General features: G+C 59.2%; 1 protein-coding gene across 1 annotated transcript in view; it reads left to right on the top strand.

The window, feature by feature from the left end:
* Window positions 1-17,927, top strand: part of LOC136569947 (venom factor-like) — a 32,738-nt gene that overhangs the window by 13,581 nt on the left and 1,230 nt on the right. The window contains exons 17-39 of the mRNA XM_066570313.1: window positions 945-1,145; window positions 2,499-2,613; window positions 2,980-3,065; window positions 3,597-3,736; window positions 3,817-4,029; window positions 4,980-5,046; window positions 5,458-5,544; window positions 5,638-5,841; window positions 6,721-6,796; window positions 6,879-7,038; window positions 8,458-8,553; window positions 8,642-8,792; window positions 9,575-9,738; window positions 10,387-10,545; window positions 12,207-12,357; window positions 12,472-12,523; window positions 13,207-13,294; window positions 13,620-13,706; window positions 14,387-14,492; window positions 15,831-15,920; window positions 16,410-16,496; window positions 17,035-17,118; window positions 17,690-17,825. Coding sequence (XP_066426410.1) covers window positions 945-1,145; window positions 2,499-2,613; window positions 2,980-3,065; window positions 3,597-3,736; window positions 3,817-4,029; window positions 4,980-5,046; window positions 5,458-5,544; window positions 5,638-5,841; window positions 6,721-6,796; window positions 6,879-7,038; window positions 8,458-8,553; window positions 8,642-8,792; window positions 9,575-9,738; window positions 10,387-10,545; window positions 12,207-12,357; window positions 12,472-12,523; window positions 13,207-13,294; window positions 13,620-13,706; window positions 14,387-14,492; window positions 15,831-15,920; window positions 16,410-16,496; window positions 17,035-17,118; window positions 17,690-17,825 — 2,800 coding nt within the window. The remainder of the gene's footprint in view (window positions 1-944; window positions 1,146-2,498; window positions 2,614-2,979; window positions 3,066-3,596; window positions 3,737-3,816; window positions 4,030-4,979; window positions 5,047-5,457; window positions 5,545-5,637; window positions 5,842-6,720; window positions 6,797-6,878; window positions 7,039-8,457; window positions 8,554-8,641; window positions 8,793-9,574; window positions 9,739-10,386; window positions 10,546-12,206; window positions 12,358-12,471; window positions 12,524-13,206; window positions 13,295-13,619; window positions 13,707-14,386; window positions 14,493-15,830; window positions 15,921-16,409; window positions 16,497-17,034; window positions 17,119-17,689; window positions 17,826-17,927) is intronic.

Raw genomic sequence — 17,927 nt, 5'->3', positions numbered from 1 at the left:
TGTCCCTGGGGCTGCCAAAGTGTCCCAGACCCTGAGGGTCACCAGTGTCCCATGTCCCACAGCAACCCCTGTCCCAAGTGCCACCAGAGTGTCCCATGTCCCAGATGCCACCAGAGGAGCGTCCCATGTCCCTGAGGGCCACCAGAGTGTCCCATTTCCCTAAGGGCCACCAGAGTGTCCTGTGTCCCAAAGGCCACCAGAGTCTCCCACACCCCTGAGGTCCCCATGCCAGAGCCACCAGAGTGTCCCATGTCCCAAAGGCCACCAGAGTGTCCCACACCCTGCGGGCCACCAGAATGTCCCACACCCCGAGGTCCCCATGTCCTAAAGAGCCACCAGAGTGTCCCACACCCCTGAGGGCCACCAGAGTGTCCCACACGCCGAGGTCCCCATTCCAGAGCCACCAGAGTGTCCCACACCCCGAGGTCCCCATGTCCTAAAGAGCCACCAGAGTGTCCCACAGCCCTGAGGGCCACCAGAGTGTCCCACACGCCGAGGTCCCCATTCCAGAGCCACCAGAATGTCCCACACCCCGAGGTCCCCATGTCCTAAAGAGCCACCAGAGTGTCCCACAGCCCTGAGGGCCACCAGAGTGTCCCACACGCCGAGGTCCCCATTCCAGAGCCACCAGAGTGTCCCACACCCCGAGGTCCCCATTCCAGAGCCACCAGAGTGTCCCACACCCCTGAGATTCCCATGTCCTAAAGAGCCACCAGAATGTCCCACACCCCGAGGTCCCCATGTCCCTGAGGGCCACCAGAATGTCCCACACCCCTGAGATCCCCATTCCAGAGCCACCAGAGTGTCCCACAGCCCTGAGGGCCACCAGAGTGTCCCACACGCCGAGGTCCCCATTCCAGAGCCACCAGAGTGTCCCACAGCCCGAGGTCCCCACTCCCTCGAGCCACCAGGGCCTGTCCCAGCCCATTCCTGGTGTCCACCAGCGGCCGAGTACTCGGACAAGCTGGAGAGGAGGTGCTGCGAGGACGGGATGAAGGACAACCCGATGGGACACGGCTGCGAGCAGAGGAGCGAGTACATCCTGGAGGGCGACGCCTGCGTCCGCGCCTTCCTCGACTGCTGCAGATACATCAAGGCCAAGCGGGACCAGCAGAACCTCTCGCCCAGCACCGGCCTGGCCAGAAGCAAGTGTTGGGTCACGGAGGGTGGGAGAAGGTCGGGGAGCTTGGAGGAACCTCGGGTGGAGGTTGGTGGAGTGTCCTGGGTGGGTTTTGGGTGTTCCTCGGTGGAACTCAGGTGAAGGTGAGCTTGAGCAGAGCTTGGGTGAAGGTCGGGTGTTCCTTGGTGAAGGTCAGGTGGACCTTGGGTGTTCCTTGGGTGTTCCTTGGTGAAGGTCAGGTGGACCTTGGGTGTTCCTTGGGTGTTCCTTGGTGAAGGTCAGGTGGACCTTGGGTGTTCCTTGGGTGTTCCTTGGTGAAGGTCAGGTGGACCTTGGGTGTTCCTTGGGTGTTCCTTGGTGAAGGTCAGGTGGACCTTAGTGTTCCTTGGGTGTTCCTTGGGTTTTCCTTGAGTGTTCCTTGGTGAAGGTGAGGCGAAGCTTGGGTGTTCTTGAGTGTTCCCTGGATGTTCCTCGGATGTTCTTTGGATTTTCCTTGGGTGTTCCTTGAGTGTTCCTTGGATGTTCCTTGGGTGTTCCTTGGTGGAATTTCCCTGGGGGAAGTTCAGGTGCTCCTCAGGTGGAGCTTGGGTGAAGGTTGGGAGGGTCTTGGGTGGGTTTGGGTGTTCCTTGGTGGAACTCAGGTGAAGGTGAGCAGAGCTTGGGTGAAGGTCGGGTGTTCCTTGGTGAAGGTCAGGTGGACCTTGGGTGTTCCTTGGGTGTTCCTTGGTGAAGGTGAGGCGAAGCTTGGGTGTTCTTGAGTGTTCTTTGGATGTTCCTTGGATGTTCTTTGGTGAAGGTCAGGTGAACCTTGGGTGTTCCTTGGGTGGAACTCAGGTGAAGGTGAGCTTGACCAGAGCTTGGGTGAAGGTTGGGTGTTCCTTGGTGAAGGTCAGGTGGACCTTGGGTGTTCCTTGGGTGTTCTCTGGATGTTCCTTGGGTGTTCTTCGGGTGTTCCTTGGACTTTCCCTGGTGGAAGGTCAGGTGAACCTTGGGTGTTCCTTGGGTGCTCCTCAGGTGGAGCTTGGGTGAAGGTTGGGAGGGTCTTGGGTGGGTTTGGGGCATTCCTTGGGTGAAGGTCAAGTGGCCCTTGGACAACCCATTGGGCAATGCTTGTGTGGCAGTTGGGTGACCTTGGGCAAGACAAGGGATGGCACTGAGGTGACACTGGGTGGCACTGGGTGACACTGGGGTGACACTGGGGTGGCGCTGGGGTGACACTGGGGTGGCGCTGGGTGGCACTGGATGACAGTGGGGTGACACTGGGTGACACTGGGGTGGCGCTGGGGTGACACTGGGGTGGCGCTGGGGTGATACCGGCTCCACTCAGGGGTCTCAGCCCTGAGGCCACGTTCGAGAGGTCCGATGCCACCACCCCCAGGCTTTGAGGACGAGGATCCCTTCTTGGAGGAAGGTGAAATCACCTCGCGGACCCTCTTCCCCGAGAGCTGGCTGTGGCAGGTGGAGCAGCTGACAGGGGATCCCAACGAGCTGGGGTGAGCCTGGACCTCCTGTGCCACCACCCTCCTGTGCCACCACCCTCCCACCCCACAGCCCAGCCTGGGCACCCTGTCCCCATCCAGCTTGGACATCTCTGGAGAGCAGTTATGGTCACCCCAAAGCCACACAAAGGTCCCTGCTAAACTCCCGGCCCAGCTCAGGGGTTCTTGGTCCTCTCAGGGGTCATCTCCAAGCTCCTGGTCCTGCTTGGGGGTCCGTGGGGTGGGGACATCTCTGGGGACCAGGGAGGTCCCGTTGTGGGTTTGGGACATCTTTGGGGACCAGGAAAGTCGCATGGTGACACCCCCTGAGCCTGGCCTGGGGTGGGCCATGACCGCCTTGGTCACTCCTGTCCTCTCCAGGGTCTCGGCCAAGACAGTGCCCGTGTACCTGCAGGACTCCATCACCACCTGGGAGATCCTGGCCGTCAGCCTCTCCCCCACCAAAGGTATGGGGTCATGGAGGACAAGGGGGTTCCTGGGGCCAGCAGAACGTCCCCAAACCTCGTGGGGGGTCCCTGAAGGGTCCCCTAAAGCCTGGAGGGGTTCACCAGGATTTGAGGGATCTCCAAAATCTGAGGGGGAGATGCCCCAAAGCCTGGTGGCCATCCTTGGGATTTGAGGGATCTCCATGGAACTTGAGGGATCTCCTAAACTTTGGGATTCAAGGGGTCTCCTAAACCTTGTGAGGACTCTGTGGGTCTTGATGGATCTCCTAAACCTTGGGAGGATCCCACAGTTCTTGATGGATCTCCCAAACCTTGGGAGGATCCCACAGTTCTTGATGGATCTCCCAAACCTTTTGAGGACTCTGTGGGTCTTGATGGATCTCCCAAACCTTTTGAGGACTCTGGGTCTTGATGGATCTCCCAAGCCTTTTGAGGACTCCCTGGCCTTCCAGGGACCTCTGAAGACCTCGGGGCTGCCTTGGGGACACGAGGTGTCCCCAACCCCAAGCCCTCACGTGTCCCCAACCCCAGGGCTGTGCGTGGCCACCCCCTACGAGGTCACGGTGATGAAGCAGTTCTTCATCGACCTCCGCCTGCCCTACTCGGTGGTGAGGAACGAGCAGGTGGAGATCCGCGCCATCCTCTACAACTACATGCCACAAGACATCACGGTCAGCTGGGGACATTTTTTTGGGGACGCCAAAGGTCACCCTGTCCAGACCTCAGGTGTGACCTCCTTGTCACCGTCCAGGTGCGCGTGGAGCTGATCTACAACCCCGACCTGTGCAGCCCCTCCACGGCCAAGCGGCGCTTCCAGCAGGTGCTGCGGGTGAAGGCCGAGTCCTCGCGCGCTGTGCCCTTCGTCATCGTCCCCCTCAAGCTCGGCCAGCTGGACGTCGAGGTCAAGGCGTCTGTCCGTGACCGATACATGGGTGATGGGGTCAAGAAGAAGCTCCGGGTGGTGGTGAGTGGCCACCAGTGGTGGCATCTACGTTCTTGAGATGCTCCCAGCATGGTGGCATCCATGGTGTTCTCCTTCAGTGGTTGGGCGGCCACCATGGGTGGGCCAGGTCCACCACGGCAGAGGTGGGGGGTGGGTGGTGGCACGTCCAGTCAGCCGTGGTGGCACCAAGGGGTCAGCGTGTGTGGCCAGTTTGGTTTGGTTGCATCATTGATTTGGTGTTTTTAATCAATATCTTCATTGATCACCTGGATGGGATCAGGCTGACCATGGCACTTGATGCTTGTAATCAATATCTTCATTGGTGACCTGGATGGGGTCACCAGGGCCAGGATGACCATGGGACTTGATGCCCGCATTGATTTGATATTTTTAATCAATATCTTCATTGATGAGATCACCAAAGCCAGGATGACCATGGGATTTGATGCCCTCATTGATTTGATATTTTTAATCAATATCTTCATTGGTGAGATCACCAAAGCCAGGATGACCATGGGACTCGATGCCCTCATTGATTTGGTGTTTTCAATCAATATCTTCATTGATCACCTGGATGGGATCAGGCTGACCATGGGACTTGATGCTTGTAATCAATATCTTCATTGGTGACCTGGATGGGGTCACCAGGGCCAGGATGACCATGGGACTCGATGCCCTCATTGATTTGGTGTTTTCAATCAATATCTTCATTGATGATCTGGGTGGGGTCACCAAGCTCAGGCTGACCATGGTGGCCACACAATGAAGTTGACCAAGACACAAGAGTGACCTTGGGGTCTCCAGGACCTCAGCGACCTGTGTGACCCGGTGTGGCCTCCTGGGGCTGTCCCCATGTGTCGCTGGGGGTACTGGTTTATACTGGGAGGCCTCTCCCAGTGGTCCAGAGGGGTTGGGACGGGGAGGACCCCAGACCCAAGCCCACCTTCAGTGCCGGACTCTGCCCTGGACAGCCCGAGGGGATGCGGCTGGAGAAGACGGTGAAGATCGTGGAGCTGGACCCGCAGAAGAAGGGAGTCAGTGAGTGACATCTCTGGGCAGGTCCCACGGTGGCTTTGGGACATCTCTGGGCACCATGGAGGTCCCGTGGTGGGTTTGGGACATCTCTGGGCACCATGGAGGTCCCGTGGTGGGTTTGGGACATCTCTGAGCACCATGGAGGTCCCGTGGTGGGTTTGGGACATCTTTGGGGACCAGGAAGGTCCCACTGTGGGTTTGGGGCATCTTTTGGAGACCAGGGAGGTCCCACCATGGGTTTGGGACTTCTGGAGGGATCAAGGAGGAACCTCCAAGCTCAGGTTTGGGACAGCTTGGAGGACAGGGGACATCCCACCAGAGAACTGGGGCATCTCAAGGGACACCCTGATGTGGGGTGGGGCTGGGTCACCTCAGGGGAGGATTTGGGGTCACCACGGCCACCCCACTCCACAGATGGGGTGCAGGAGGAGCGGGTGAAGGCCGCCGACCTCTCGGACATCGTCCCCAACACCGAGTCGGAGACCAAAGTCAGCATCCAGGGTGAGCACCACGGAGAAGACACGTGGGGACAACCTGGCTGGGGAGGGGGACAGGTGGGACATCCTGAGCGTGACACGTCCTCTCCTGGCCCAGGCAACCCCGTGTCCATCATCGTGGAGAAGGCCATCGATGGGGCCAAGCTGAAGCACCTGATCGTGACCCCGTCGGGCTGTGGGGAGCAGAACATGATCAGCATGACGCCCACGGTCATCGCCGTCCACTACCTGGACAAGACCATGCAGTGGGAGAACTTCGGCGTCGACCGCCGGGCCGGCGCCATCGAGCTGATCAAGAAAGGTGGGAACGGCCCCAGAAGGGAGGGGATGTCCTCAAAATGGTGGGAACATCCTCAAAATGGTGGGAATGTCCTCAAAATGGTGGGAACGTCCTCAAAATGGTGGGAATGTCCTCAAAATGGTGGGAAAGTCCTCAAAATGGAGGGAACATCCTCAAAATGGTGGGAATGTCCTCAAAATGGTGGGAATGTCCTCAAAATGGAGGGAACATCCTCAAAATGGTGGGGATGTCCTCAAAATGGTGGGAACATCCTCAAAATGGTGGGAATGTCCTCAAAATGGTGGGAACATCCTCAAAATGGTGGAATGCCCTCAAAATGGTGGGAACATCCTCAAAATGGTGGAATGCCCTCAAAATGGTGGGAATGGCGCCAAAATGGTGGGAACAGCCCCAAAAGTGGTGGGAGTGTCCTCAAAATGGTGGGAACGGCAACAAAAGTGGTGGGAATGTCCTCAAATAGTGGGAACGTCCTCAAAATGATGGATGGCAACGAAAAGTGGTGGGAACTGTCCTCAAAATTGTGGGAGCATCCTCAAAATGGTGGGAAAGTCCTCAAAATGGTGGGAACATCCTCAAATTTGTCATTGCATTGACCAATGGTTGGAGAACGTTGTTGGCTTGAAGTCATCACTGGCCATCCCTTGCATTGACCAACGGCTGGAGAACGTTGGTGGCCCGCGGCCACCGCTTGCGTTGACCAACAGTTGGAGGCCATTGGTGGCCTGAAGCCCACCCAGGCCACCCCTCATGTTGACCAATGGCTGGAGGACATTGATGGCCTGAGGCCACCCCTGGCGTTGACCAACGGCTGGAGGACATTGGTGGCCTGAAGCCCACCCAGGCCACCCCTCACGTTGACCGATGGCCATCTCCTCGCAGGTTACACCCAACAGTTGACCTACCGCAAGTTCGACAGCTCCCACGCCGCCTTCACCAGCCGCCCCTCCAGCACCTGGTGAGGGACCTGCTGCCACCACCACCACCACCCAGCCCAGGTGACACGGCCAGGTGTGACCCTCAGGTGTCCCCATGCCCAGGCTGACCGCCTACGTGGTGAAGGTGTTCGCCATGGCCAGGAAGCTGACGGACATCGAGCACAGCGAGATCTGCGGCCCCATCAAGTGGCTCATCCTCAACAAGCAGAAGCCGGACGGGGTCTTCCAGGAGGACGCGCCCGTCATCCATAAGGAGATGGTGGTAGGGGGACACCTCAACCCTGTCACTGCTGGTGGCCGAAGCTTGGGGGACCTCGGGTGGAGGGTGGGAGGTTTTGGGTGAAGGTCTGGTGAACTTTGGGTGTTCCTTGGGCGTTCCTTGGGTGAAGGTCCGGTGTTCCTTGGGTGCTTTTTGGGTGTTCCTTGGGCATTCCTTGGTTGAAGGTCAGGTGAACCTCAGGAATTCTTTCAGTGTTCCTTGGTTGAAGTTCGGGTGGGTTTTTGGGTGTTCCTTGGGTGGTTTTTGGGTGTTCCTTGGAGTTTCCTGGGGTGAAGGTCAGATGAACCTCAGAAATTTCCTTGGGCATTCCTTGGGTGAAGGTCAGGTGAAGGTCAAACATTCCTTGGGTGCTTTTTGGGTGTCCCTTGGGTGTCCATTGGGTGTCCCTTGAGTGTCCCTTGAGTGTTCCTCATGTGAAGGTAGGTGAAGGTCAGATATCCTTTGGATGTCCCTTGGGTGACATTTGAGTGTCCACTGGGTGTCCCTTGAGTGTCCCTTGGGTGTTCTTTGGGTGTCCCTTGATTGTCCCTTGAGTGTTCCTCACCTGAAGGTCAGGTGAAGGTCAGATATTCTTTAGATGTCCCTTGGGTGATCTTTGGGTGTCCTTTGGGTGTCTCTTGATTGTCCCTTGGGTGTTCCTCACCTGAAGGTCAGATATCCTATGGATGTCCCTTGGGTGAAGTTTGAGTGTCCCTTGGGTGTTCCTCACATGAAGGTCAGGTGAAGGTCAGATATGCTTTAAATGTCCCTTGACTGTCCCTTGAGTGTTCCTCTCCTGAAGGTCAGGTGAAGGTCAGATGTTCTTTGGACACCCCTTGGGTGAAGTTTGGGTGTCCCTTGGGTGTCCCTTGATTGTCCCTTGAGTGTTCCTCATTTGAAGGTCAGGTAAAGGTCAGGTGAAGGTCAGGTATCCTTTGGATGTCCCTTGGGTGACATTTGAGTGTCCCTTGATTTTCCCTTGGGTGTTCCTCACCTGAAGGTCACATGAAGGTCAGAGACCCTTTGGATGTCCCTTGAGTGTCCTTTGGGTGTTCCTTAGATGTTCCTTGGGTGTTCCTCACCTGAAGGTCACATGAAGGTCACATACCCTTTGGGTGTCCCTTGGGTGAAGTTTGGGTGTTCCTTGTATGCTCCTTGGGTGTTCCTCACCTGAAGGTCAGGTGAAGGTCAGGTGAAGGTCAGATATTCTTTGGATCTCCCTTGGGTGTTCCTCACCTGAAGGTCACATGAAGGTCAGAGACCCTTTGGGTGTCCCTAGGGTGAAGTTTGGGTGTCCCTTGGCTGTCCCTTGGCTGTCCCTCGGACCGGTCAAGGACACATCTTTGGAATGAGCTGCTGTGGACCACTGAGCTCTTGGAAAACCCCAATCCCGAGGTTTTTTCCCTCTTTTTCGTCCCACAGGGAGGCTACGCCGGCGCCGAGCCCGAGGTGTCCCTCACCGCCTTCGTGCTCATCGCCCTGCAGGAGGCACGGGACATCTGCAAGGACCACATCAACGTGAGTGGCCCCACAGGTGACATTCCTGAGCTTCCAGACCATCGTGGAAGCCACCTGAGATGCCAAATTCTCCATCCTTGGTTCCCAGAGCTTGGACGACAGCATCAACAAGGCCGCCGGGTTCCTGGCGCGGCGCTACGAGCAGCTGGCCCGGCCCTACACGGTGGCCCTGGCGTCCTACGCGCTGGCCCTGGCCGGGAAGCTCAAGAGTGAGAGGGTCCTCATGAGGTTCTCCAAAGGTGACGTCTCAAGAGGGGTCAAACTGGGGTGAAAGGAGGGAGGTTTGGGTCCTCATGAGGTTCTCCAAAGTAGACACCCCAAGAGGGGTCAAAATTGAGGTGAAAGGAGGTGGATTTGGGTCCTCATGAGGTTCTCCAAAGGTGACACCAAACCTGGCGTGGAAATTGGTCAAAATTGAGGTGAAATGAGGTGGGATTGGGTTCTCACGAGGTTCTCTTAAAGGTGACACCAAACCTGGGGTGGAAATTGGTCAAAATCGGGGTGGAAGGAGGTGGGTTTGGGTCTTCAGGAGGTCCTCCAAAGGTGACGTCTCAAGAGGGGTCAAACTGGGGTGAAAGGAGGTGGGTTTGGGTCCTCATGAGGTTCTCCAAAGATGACACTAAACCTGGGGTGGAAATTGGTCAAAATTGAGGTGAAATGAGGTGGGATTGGGTTCTAATGAGGTTCTCTCAAAGGTGACATCTCAAGAGGGGTCAAAATGGGGGTGAAAGGAGGTGGTTTTGGGTCCTCATGAGGTTCTCCAAAACTGATCCTCACCCAGGGTTGGAATTTGGGGCCGGGGGAGGTGGTTTTGGGTCCTCACGAGGTTCTCCAGAACTGAATCCTCACCCAGGGTTGAGATCTGGGCTAAGAGGAGGTGGTTTTGGGTCCTCCTGAGCTTCTCCAGAAGTGGTTTAGGACCCTCCTGAGATAACGCCTCACCCGGGGCTGTCATTTGTGGCCGGGCTGAGGTGGCCGTGGGGGTCCCTGGTGGCCGAAGGTGTCCCCGATGTCCCCGCAGATGGGGCCAGCTGGGAGGAGCACAACGCCCGCACCTACAACATCGAGGGCACGTCCTACGCGCTGCTGGCCCTGGTGCAGATGGAGAAGGCCGAGCTGGCTGGGCCCGTGGTCCGGTGGCTGGCCCAGCAGAACTACTACGGAGGGGGCTACGGCTCCACCCAGGTGGGACACGGGACAGCCCCGGCCACCGCGGGGACATCCCCGGGACACCCGGCGGCGCTGGGGGTGACAGGGAGGGGCGTGGTCGTTTTGGGGACGTCCTGGGTGGCGCAGGAGCCAAAGGGCGCTCAGAAGAGTTTGGGGAGCTCCAGGTGATGTCACCAAGGCCTGGTGACACTGGTGTCCCCTCAGGCCACCCCGGAGCCCTTGCGGGTTCTCCACCCAGTGTCCCCAAGCCCCGGTGACCCCGATGTCCCCTCAGGCCTCCATTGTCACCCCGGAGCCCTTGTGGGTTCTCCACCCAGTGTCCCCAAGTCCCAGTGACCCCGATGTCCCCTCAGGCCACCATCCTGGTGTTCCAACCCTGGCCCAGTACACTGAGCTGATGTCCCCAAGCCCTGGTGACCCTGGTGTCCCCTCAGGCCACCATGCCCACCCGTGACCCCTTGTGGGTTCTCCACCAGTGTCCTCAAGCCCCAGTGACCCCAAAGTCACCTCAGACCACCCCGGAGCCCTTGTGGGTTCTCCACCAGTGTCCCCAAGCTGTGGTGACCCCGGTGTCCCCTCAGGCCACCATCCTGGTGTTCCAAGCGCTGGCCCAGCACACACAGGTGGTGTCCCCAAGCCCTGGTGACCCCAGTGTCCCCTCAGGCCACCATCCTGGTGTTCCAAGCGCTGGCCCAGTACCAGGTGTCCGCGCAGGCCCAGGAGCAGCTGGAGCTGGACGTGTCGGTGCTGCTGCCGCGCCGCGCCAGCCCCATCAAGTACCGCATCGAGAACCGCAACGCGCTGGTGGCGCGCTCCGCCGAGGTAACGTCCTCGGCACCTGTCCTTGGCACCTGTCCTCGTCACCTGTCCTTGTCACCTGTCCTTGGCACCTGTCCTTGGCACCTGTCCCTGGCACCTGTCCTTGGCACCTGTCCCTGTCCTTGGCACCTGTCCCTGTCCCTGTCCCTGTCCTTGGCACCTGTCCTCGTCACCTGTCCTCGGCACCTGTCCCTGGCACCTGTCCCTGTCCTTGGCACCTGTCCTTGGCACCTGTCCTTGGCACCTGTCCCTGTCCTTGGCACCTGTCCTTGGCACCTGTCCCTGGCACCTGTCATTGGCACCTGTCACCTGTCCTTGGCACCTGTCCCTGTCACCTGTCCTTGGCACCCATCCTTGGCACCTGTCCCTGTCCTTGGCACCTGTCCCTGTCCCTGTCCTTGCCACCTGTCCCTGTCCCTGTCCCTATTACCTGTCCCTGTCCCCTGTCCCCTGGCATTGTCACCTGTTCCTGTTCCTGTCCCTGTCCCTGTCCCTGTCCCTGTCCCCTGGCATTGTCACCTGTCCCTGTCACCTGTTCCTGTCCCTGTCCCCTGTCCCCTGGCATTGTCACCTGTCCCTGTCACCTGTTCCTGTCCCTGTCCCCTGTCCCCTGGCATTGTCACCTGTTCCTGTTCCTGTCCCTGTCCCTGTCCCTGTCCCCTGGCATTGTCACCTGTCCCTGTCACCCCTGCGTCTCCTCGTTGGACAATCCCCTCCCATCACCATGGCCACCGTTGTCCCTTCCGTGTCCCCTCCTGTCCCCTCTGTGGCCTCTCAAGGTTTGGGATGTCTCAGGCCCTTGTCACCTGTCACTTTGTCACCCTGTCCCCTGTCCCCTGGCACTGTCACCTGGCACTGTCACCTCTGGGTCTCCTCGTTGGACAATCCCGTCCCATCACCACGGCCACCGTTGCCTTTGTCCCTTCCCTGTCCCCTCTGTGTGCTCTCAACCCTGTGGACATCCCTTGTTCCTATCTCCTCCCAATGTCCCCTGCCCCTCCTGGGGACGTCCCCTGTCTCCTTCCCAATGTCCCCAGTGTCCCCTGTCCTTCCCAATGTCCCCTGTGCCCTCCCAATGTCCCCAATATCCCCTGTCCCCTCCCAATGTCCCCAGTGTCCCCTGTCCTTCCCAATGTCCCCTGCCCCTCCTGGGGACGTCCCCTGTCTCCTTCCCAATGTCCCCAATGTCCCCTCCCAATGTCCCCAATGTCCCCTGTCCTTCCCAACATCCCCTGTCCCTTCCCAACGTCCCCTGTCCTCTCCCAGTGTCCCCTCCCAACATCCCCTGTCCCATCCTGATGTCCCCAATGTCCCCTCCCGATGTCCCCAATGTCCCCAGTGTCCCCTGTCCCCTCAGACCAAGCACAACGAGGACCTCACGGTCAAGGCCGAGGGCGTGGGCAAGGGGACAATGACAGTGGTGACCGTGTACCACGTCCCCAGTGTCCCCAATGTCCCCTCCCAATGTCCCCTCCCAATGTCCCCAATGTCCCCTCCCAATGTCCCCTCCTGATGTCCCCTGTCCTTTCCCAACATCCCCTGTCCCCTCCCGATGTCCCCAATGTCCCTGTCCCCTCCCAATGTCCCCTCCCGATGTCCCCTCCCGATGTCCCCAATGTCCCCAGTGTCCCCTCCGATGTCCCCACCGTCCCCTGTCCCCTCAGACCAAGCACAACGAGGACTTCACGGTCAAGGCCGAGGGCGTGGGCAAGGGGACAATGACGGTGGTGACCGTGTACCACGCCAAGGTCCCCGAGAGGGAGGACAAGTGTGACAAGTTCCACCTGAGCGTGGACGTGGAGGAGGTCAACAAGGGTGGGTCCCCAACTGTCCCCTCCCTGTCCTGGCGGTGTCACCGCCAGCCCCTCCCCGTGTCCCCTCTGTGAGCGCCCCGTGTCACCTTCGATGTCACCTCGGTGTCCCCACCAGGCAGGGAAGAGGAAGATGTCATCAGGACGGTCAAGATCAACATCTGCACCAGGTGGGGACACTGGGGACACTGGGGACACTGGGGACACTGGGGACAAGGAGGAAAATGGGGACATTGGGGACATCAGGGACAGGGTGAGGACATTGGGGACATTGGGGACAGGGACAGCTGAGAAAGTATGGGGACATTGGGGACATTGGGGACACTGGGGACAACGGAGACAGAGAGGGGATGTTGGGGACAGGGACATCGGGGAGAGGATGGGGACATTGGGAACATTGGGGACATTGGGGACATTGGGGACCATGGGACAGGGACATCAGGGAAAGGATGGGGACACTGGGGCCATTGGGGACACTGGGGACACTGAGGACTTTGGGGACACTGGGGACACTGGGGACAGGGTGGGGAATGGGATGGAGGGACACTGGGGACATTGGGGACACTGGGACGGGGACATTGGGGAGAGGATGGGGACACTGGGGACACTGGGGACATTGGGGACCATGGGACAGGGATATCAGGGAAAGGATGGGGACACTGGGGACATTGGGGACACTGGGGACAGGGTGGGGAATGGGATGGAGGGACACTGGGGACACTGGGGACACTGGGGACAGGGATGGTGACACTGGGGACAAAAAGCACTCACCTTGTCCCATGGGGACGTTGGGGACATCGGGAGGGACAGGGGGGTGGGGACAGGCGGGGTGGCCTCAGCTGTGTCCCCACAGGTACCTGGACACCGTGGATGCCACCATGTCCATCCTGGACGTGTCCATGCTCACGGGATTCACACCGGACGTGCAGGACCTCAGGAGGGTCAGTGAGGGGACATGGGGACACCACGGGGGGACATGGGGACACCATGGGGACATGGGGACACTGCGGGGACAGGGGGACACCACAGGGGGACATGGGGACACCACAGGGGGACATGGGGACACTGCGGGGACATGGGGACAAAGACAAGGGACCCCAAGTCTTTGTGCCATCATGTGCCACCATGTCCCCTCCTTGCCACATGTGCGTCCTTGTGTCCCCACATCCTTGCTGTCCCCATGTGTCCCCATGGTCCTGGTGTCACACTGTCCCCAGTGTCACACTGTCCCCACTGTCCCCAATGTCACTGTGTCCCTGTCCCCAGCTGTCCGAGGGTGTGGACAGGTACATCTCCAAGTTCGAGCTGGACCAGGACAAAGAGCGGAGCAACGTCGTCATTTACCTGGACAAGGTGGGGACACTGGGGACAGGGGGTGGGGACAGGACTGGGGTGGTGACAGGGACAGGATGGGACAATGACAAGGTGGGACAGGGATAGGACAGGATGGGGACACAGGGGTGGGGACATGATGGGACAGGAACAGGGACAGGGACAGGGACAAGGTGGGGGGACAGGGATGGGGACATGGGCAGGGGCAGGGACAAGGGGGGACAGGGATGGGGACATGATGGGACAGGGACGGGGACAGGGACAATGTGGGGGGACAGGGACAGGGACACGACAGGGACAATGTGGGGGGACAGGGATGGGGCCAGGGGCAGGGACAGGGATGGGATGGCACAGGGGTCAGGATGGAGTTGGGGACATGAGCAGGGACAGGAGGGGGACAGGGCTGTGACAGGGACAGGGCTGGGCACAGGGGTGGTGACAGCAACAGTCTCAAGGTGGTGACAAGGACAGGGATGGGTGGGGACAGCACGGGGACATGGCTGGGGACAGGACCGGGTGCGCTGGGGAGGTGGCTCGCAGCCTGTCTGAGTGCCACCCCCATGTCCCCTGTCCCTGTCCCCTTTCCTCTCTCCCTGTCCCCTGCCTGTGTCACCTGTCCCTGTCCCTGTTCTCATCCCCATGGCTGTCCCTGTCCCCATCAATGTCCCCTGTCCCCATCCCTGTCCCCGCGCTGTCCCCAGGTGTCACACAGGGCCCAGGAGTGTTTCACCTTCAAGGCCCACCAGAGGTTCCAGGTGGGGCTGATCCAGCCCGCGGCCGTCAGCGTCTACAGCTACTACAGCATCGGTGTGTGACTGTCATTGTCACTGTCACTGTCACTGTCACTGTCCCTGTCACTGTCACTGTCATTGTCACTGTCACTGTCTACAGCTACTACAGCATCGGTGTGTGACTGTCATTGTCACTGTCACTGTCCCTGTCACTGTCCCTGTCACTGTCACTGTCACTGTCACTGTCCCTGTCACTGTCACTGTCATTGTCACTGTCCCCGTCTACAGCTACTACAGCATCGGTGTGTGACTGTCATTGTCACTGTCACTGTCCCTGTCACTGTCACTGTCACTGTCATTGTCATTGTCACTGTCACTGTCACTGTCTACAGCTACTACAGCATCGGTGTGTGACTGTCACTGTCACTGTCACTGTCACTGTCACTGTCACTGTCCCTGTCACTGTCATTGTCACTGTCCCCGTCTACAGCTACTACAGCATCGGTGTGTGACTGTCATTGTCACTGTCACTGTCCCTGTCACTGTCACTGTCACTGTCATTGTCATTGTCACTGTCACTGTCACTGTCTACAGCTACTACAGCATCGGTGTGTGACTGTCACTGTCACTGTCACTGTCACTGTCACTGTCCCTGTCACTGTCACTGTCATTGTCACTGTCCCCGTCTACAGCTACTACAGCATCGGTGTGTGACTGTCACTGTCACTGTCACTGTCACTGTCACTGTCTCTGTCACTGTCATTGTCATTGTCACTGTCCCCGTCTACAGCTACTACAGCATCGGTGTGTGACTGTCACTGTCACTGTCACTGTCACTGTCATTGTCACTGTCACTGTCCCTGTCAGCGTCTACAGCTACTACAGCATCGGTGTGTGACTGTCATTGTCACTGTCACTGTCCCTGTCACTGTCACTGTCACTGTCCCTGTCCCTGTCACTGTCACTGTCTACAGCTACTACAGCATCGGTGTGTGACTGTCACTGTCACTGTCACTGTCACTGTCACTGTCATTGTCACTGTCTACAGCTACTACAGCATCGGTGTGTGACTGTCACTGTCACTGTCACTGTCACTGTCTCTGTCACTGTCACTGTCACTGTCACTGTCCCCACCCTGTCCCTGTGCCTGTTCCCTCTGTCCCCATCCCTGTCCCTGTTCCCGCTGTCCCCAGCTGTCCCTGCTGTCCCTGCGTTCCCCCCCGTCCCCCCCTGTCCCCTGCTGTCCCAGCTGTCCCCAGCTGTCCTCTGCTGTCCCCCCCTGTCCCCTGTTGTCCTCACTGTCCCCTGCTGTCCCTGCTGTCCCCGCTGTCCCCTGATGTCCCCAGCTGTCCCTACTGTCCCCCCTGTCCCCTGATGTCCCCAGCTGTCCCCTGATGTCCCCGTGTCCCCGCAGACGATCGCTGCACCCGGTTCTACCACCCGGACAAGGAGGGAGGGAAACTGAACAAGATCTGCCAGGGGGACGTTTGTCGCTGCGCCGAAGGTGACACGGGGACACGGGGACAGGGTGGGACACGTCATGGCCATGGTGGGACACATCCATGATGAGATGTCACATGTCACCATGATGGGGACGTGTCCTGGCCATGGTGGGACACGTTGATGTGATGGGAGATGTCATGGCCATGGTGGGACACATCCATGATGAGATGTCACATGTCACCATGATGGGGACGTGTCATGGCTATGGTGGGACACATTGATGTGATGGGACACTTCATGGCCATGGTGGGGACGTGTCATGGTCATGGTGGGACACATCCATGATGAGATGTCACATGTCACCATGGTGGGGACATGTCCTGGCCATGATGGGGACACATCACGACCCTGGTGGGGACACGTCACTGATGAGATGTCACCTGTCATGACTGTGATGGGGACACGTCCCTGCCACAGCTGACCTTGTCATGGCTGTGTCCCCGTCATGTCCCCACGATGTCCCCACGATGTCCCCACGGTGTCCCCACAGAGAGCTGCTTCAAGCGCCAGGAGGAGCCCAGGGACATCACGGTCAACCAACGCATCGAGAAGGCCTGCGAGCCCGGGGTGGACTTCGGTGGGACATGGGGACACTGGGGACAGTGGGGACAATGGGGATGTTGGGGACAATGGAGACATTGGGGGCAATGGGGACAGTGGGGACATTGGGGACATCAGGGATGTGGAGGACAATGGGGATACTGGAGGGCATTGGGGATGTTGGAGACATCAAGGACATTGGGGACATAGGGGACAATGGGGACATTGCAAGCATTGGGGGCAACAGGGACATAGGGGACGTTGAGGACAATGGGGATGTTGGGGACAATGGAGACATTGGGGACATCAGGGACATTGGGGACATTGGGGGACAATGGGGACATTGGGGACATTGGGAGTGGTCATTGGGGACACTGGGGACATGGGGTGATAAGGGATCATGACGGGTGACATTAGGGACATCGGGGACATTGGGGACATTGGGGACATCGGGGACATCGGGGACATCGGGGACATGGTGGGACCAGGGAGGGACACGGTGGGGACAGGGGACACGGAAGGGCCACCCTGGCGGGGGTGACTGTCCCCATTGTCCCCAATGTGTCCCCTGGCAGTGTACAAGGTGAGGGTGGTGGCACAGGAGGAGACCCCGGCCTACGACAATTACGTCATGGAGGTGCTGTCGGTCATCAAGATGGGTACGGCCAGCATGGGGGGGGACAAGGCCACCATGGGGATGGGGACAAGGCCACCATGGGCTGGGGACAAGGCCACCATGGGGGGGGACAAGGCCACCTTGGGGGGGGACAAGGCCACCACGGGGGTGGGGACGAGGCCACCTTGGGGGGGGACAAGGCCACCATGAGGGAGGACATGGTGGGGGTCACCTGGAGATGGGGACACTCAAGTGCGCTGGTTGGGGACAGCCAGGTGGGTCAGTGTCACCTGGGTGGGGTTGGTGTCACCCAGCTCTGGTCGGTGTCACCCAAGGGAGTACAGGGACACCTGGGTGGGGCTGGTGTCACCCACGTGGGTCAGTGTCACCCATGTGGGGTCAGTGTCACCCATGTGGGGTCAGTGTCACCCCAGTACGCTGGGGACACCAAGGCTGCTGGCAAAGCTGGAGGCACCCAGTGCCACCACAGCTGGTGCCACTGTGGGGGTGCTGCCACCACGGCTGCCCTGTTTGGTGGGTGGAGGTGACACGGTGCCATCACGGTGACATCACGGTGACATCACGGTGACATCACGGTGGCATCACGGTGACAGGCACGGACGAGAACCCGGCCGGCAGCAACAGGACCTTCGTGAGCCACCAGCAGTGCAGGGACACCCTGAGGCTGCAGAGGGGACAGGACTACCTGGTCTGGGGACAGGCCAGCGACCTCTGGGCCAGCGGCAGACAGTAGGACACGGGCCCAATGTCCCCATTGTCCCCACTGACCCCATTGTCCCCATTGCCCCAGTGTCCCAACTGTCACCACTGTCCCCATGTCCCCACATCTGT

This window comes from Molothrus aeneus, unplaced genomic scaffold (assembly GCF_037042795.1).
Source record: "Molothrus aeneus isolate 106 unplaced genomic scaffold, BPBGC_Maene_1.0 scaffold_30, whole genome shotgun sequence".
Lineage (NCBI taxonomy): Eukaryota > Metazoa > Chordata > Aves > Passeriformes > Icteridae > Molothrus > Molothrus aeneus.
Note: the sequence above shows the minus strand (reverse complement) of the source record. Positions and strands in the feature narration are given on the sequence as shown.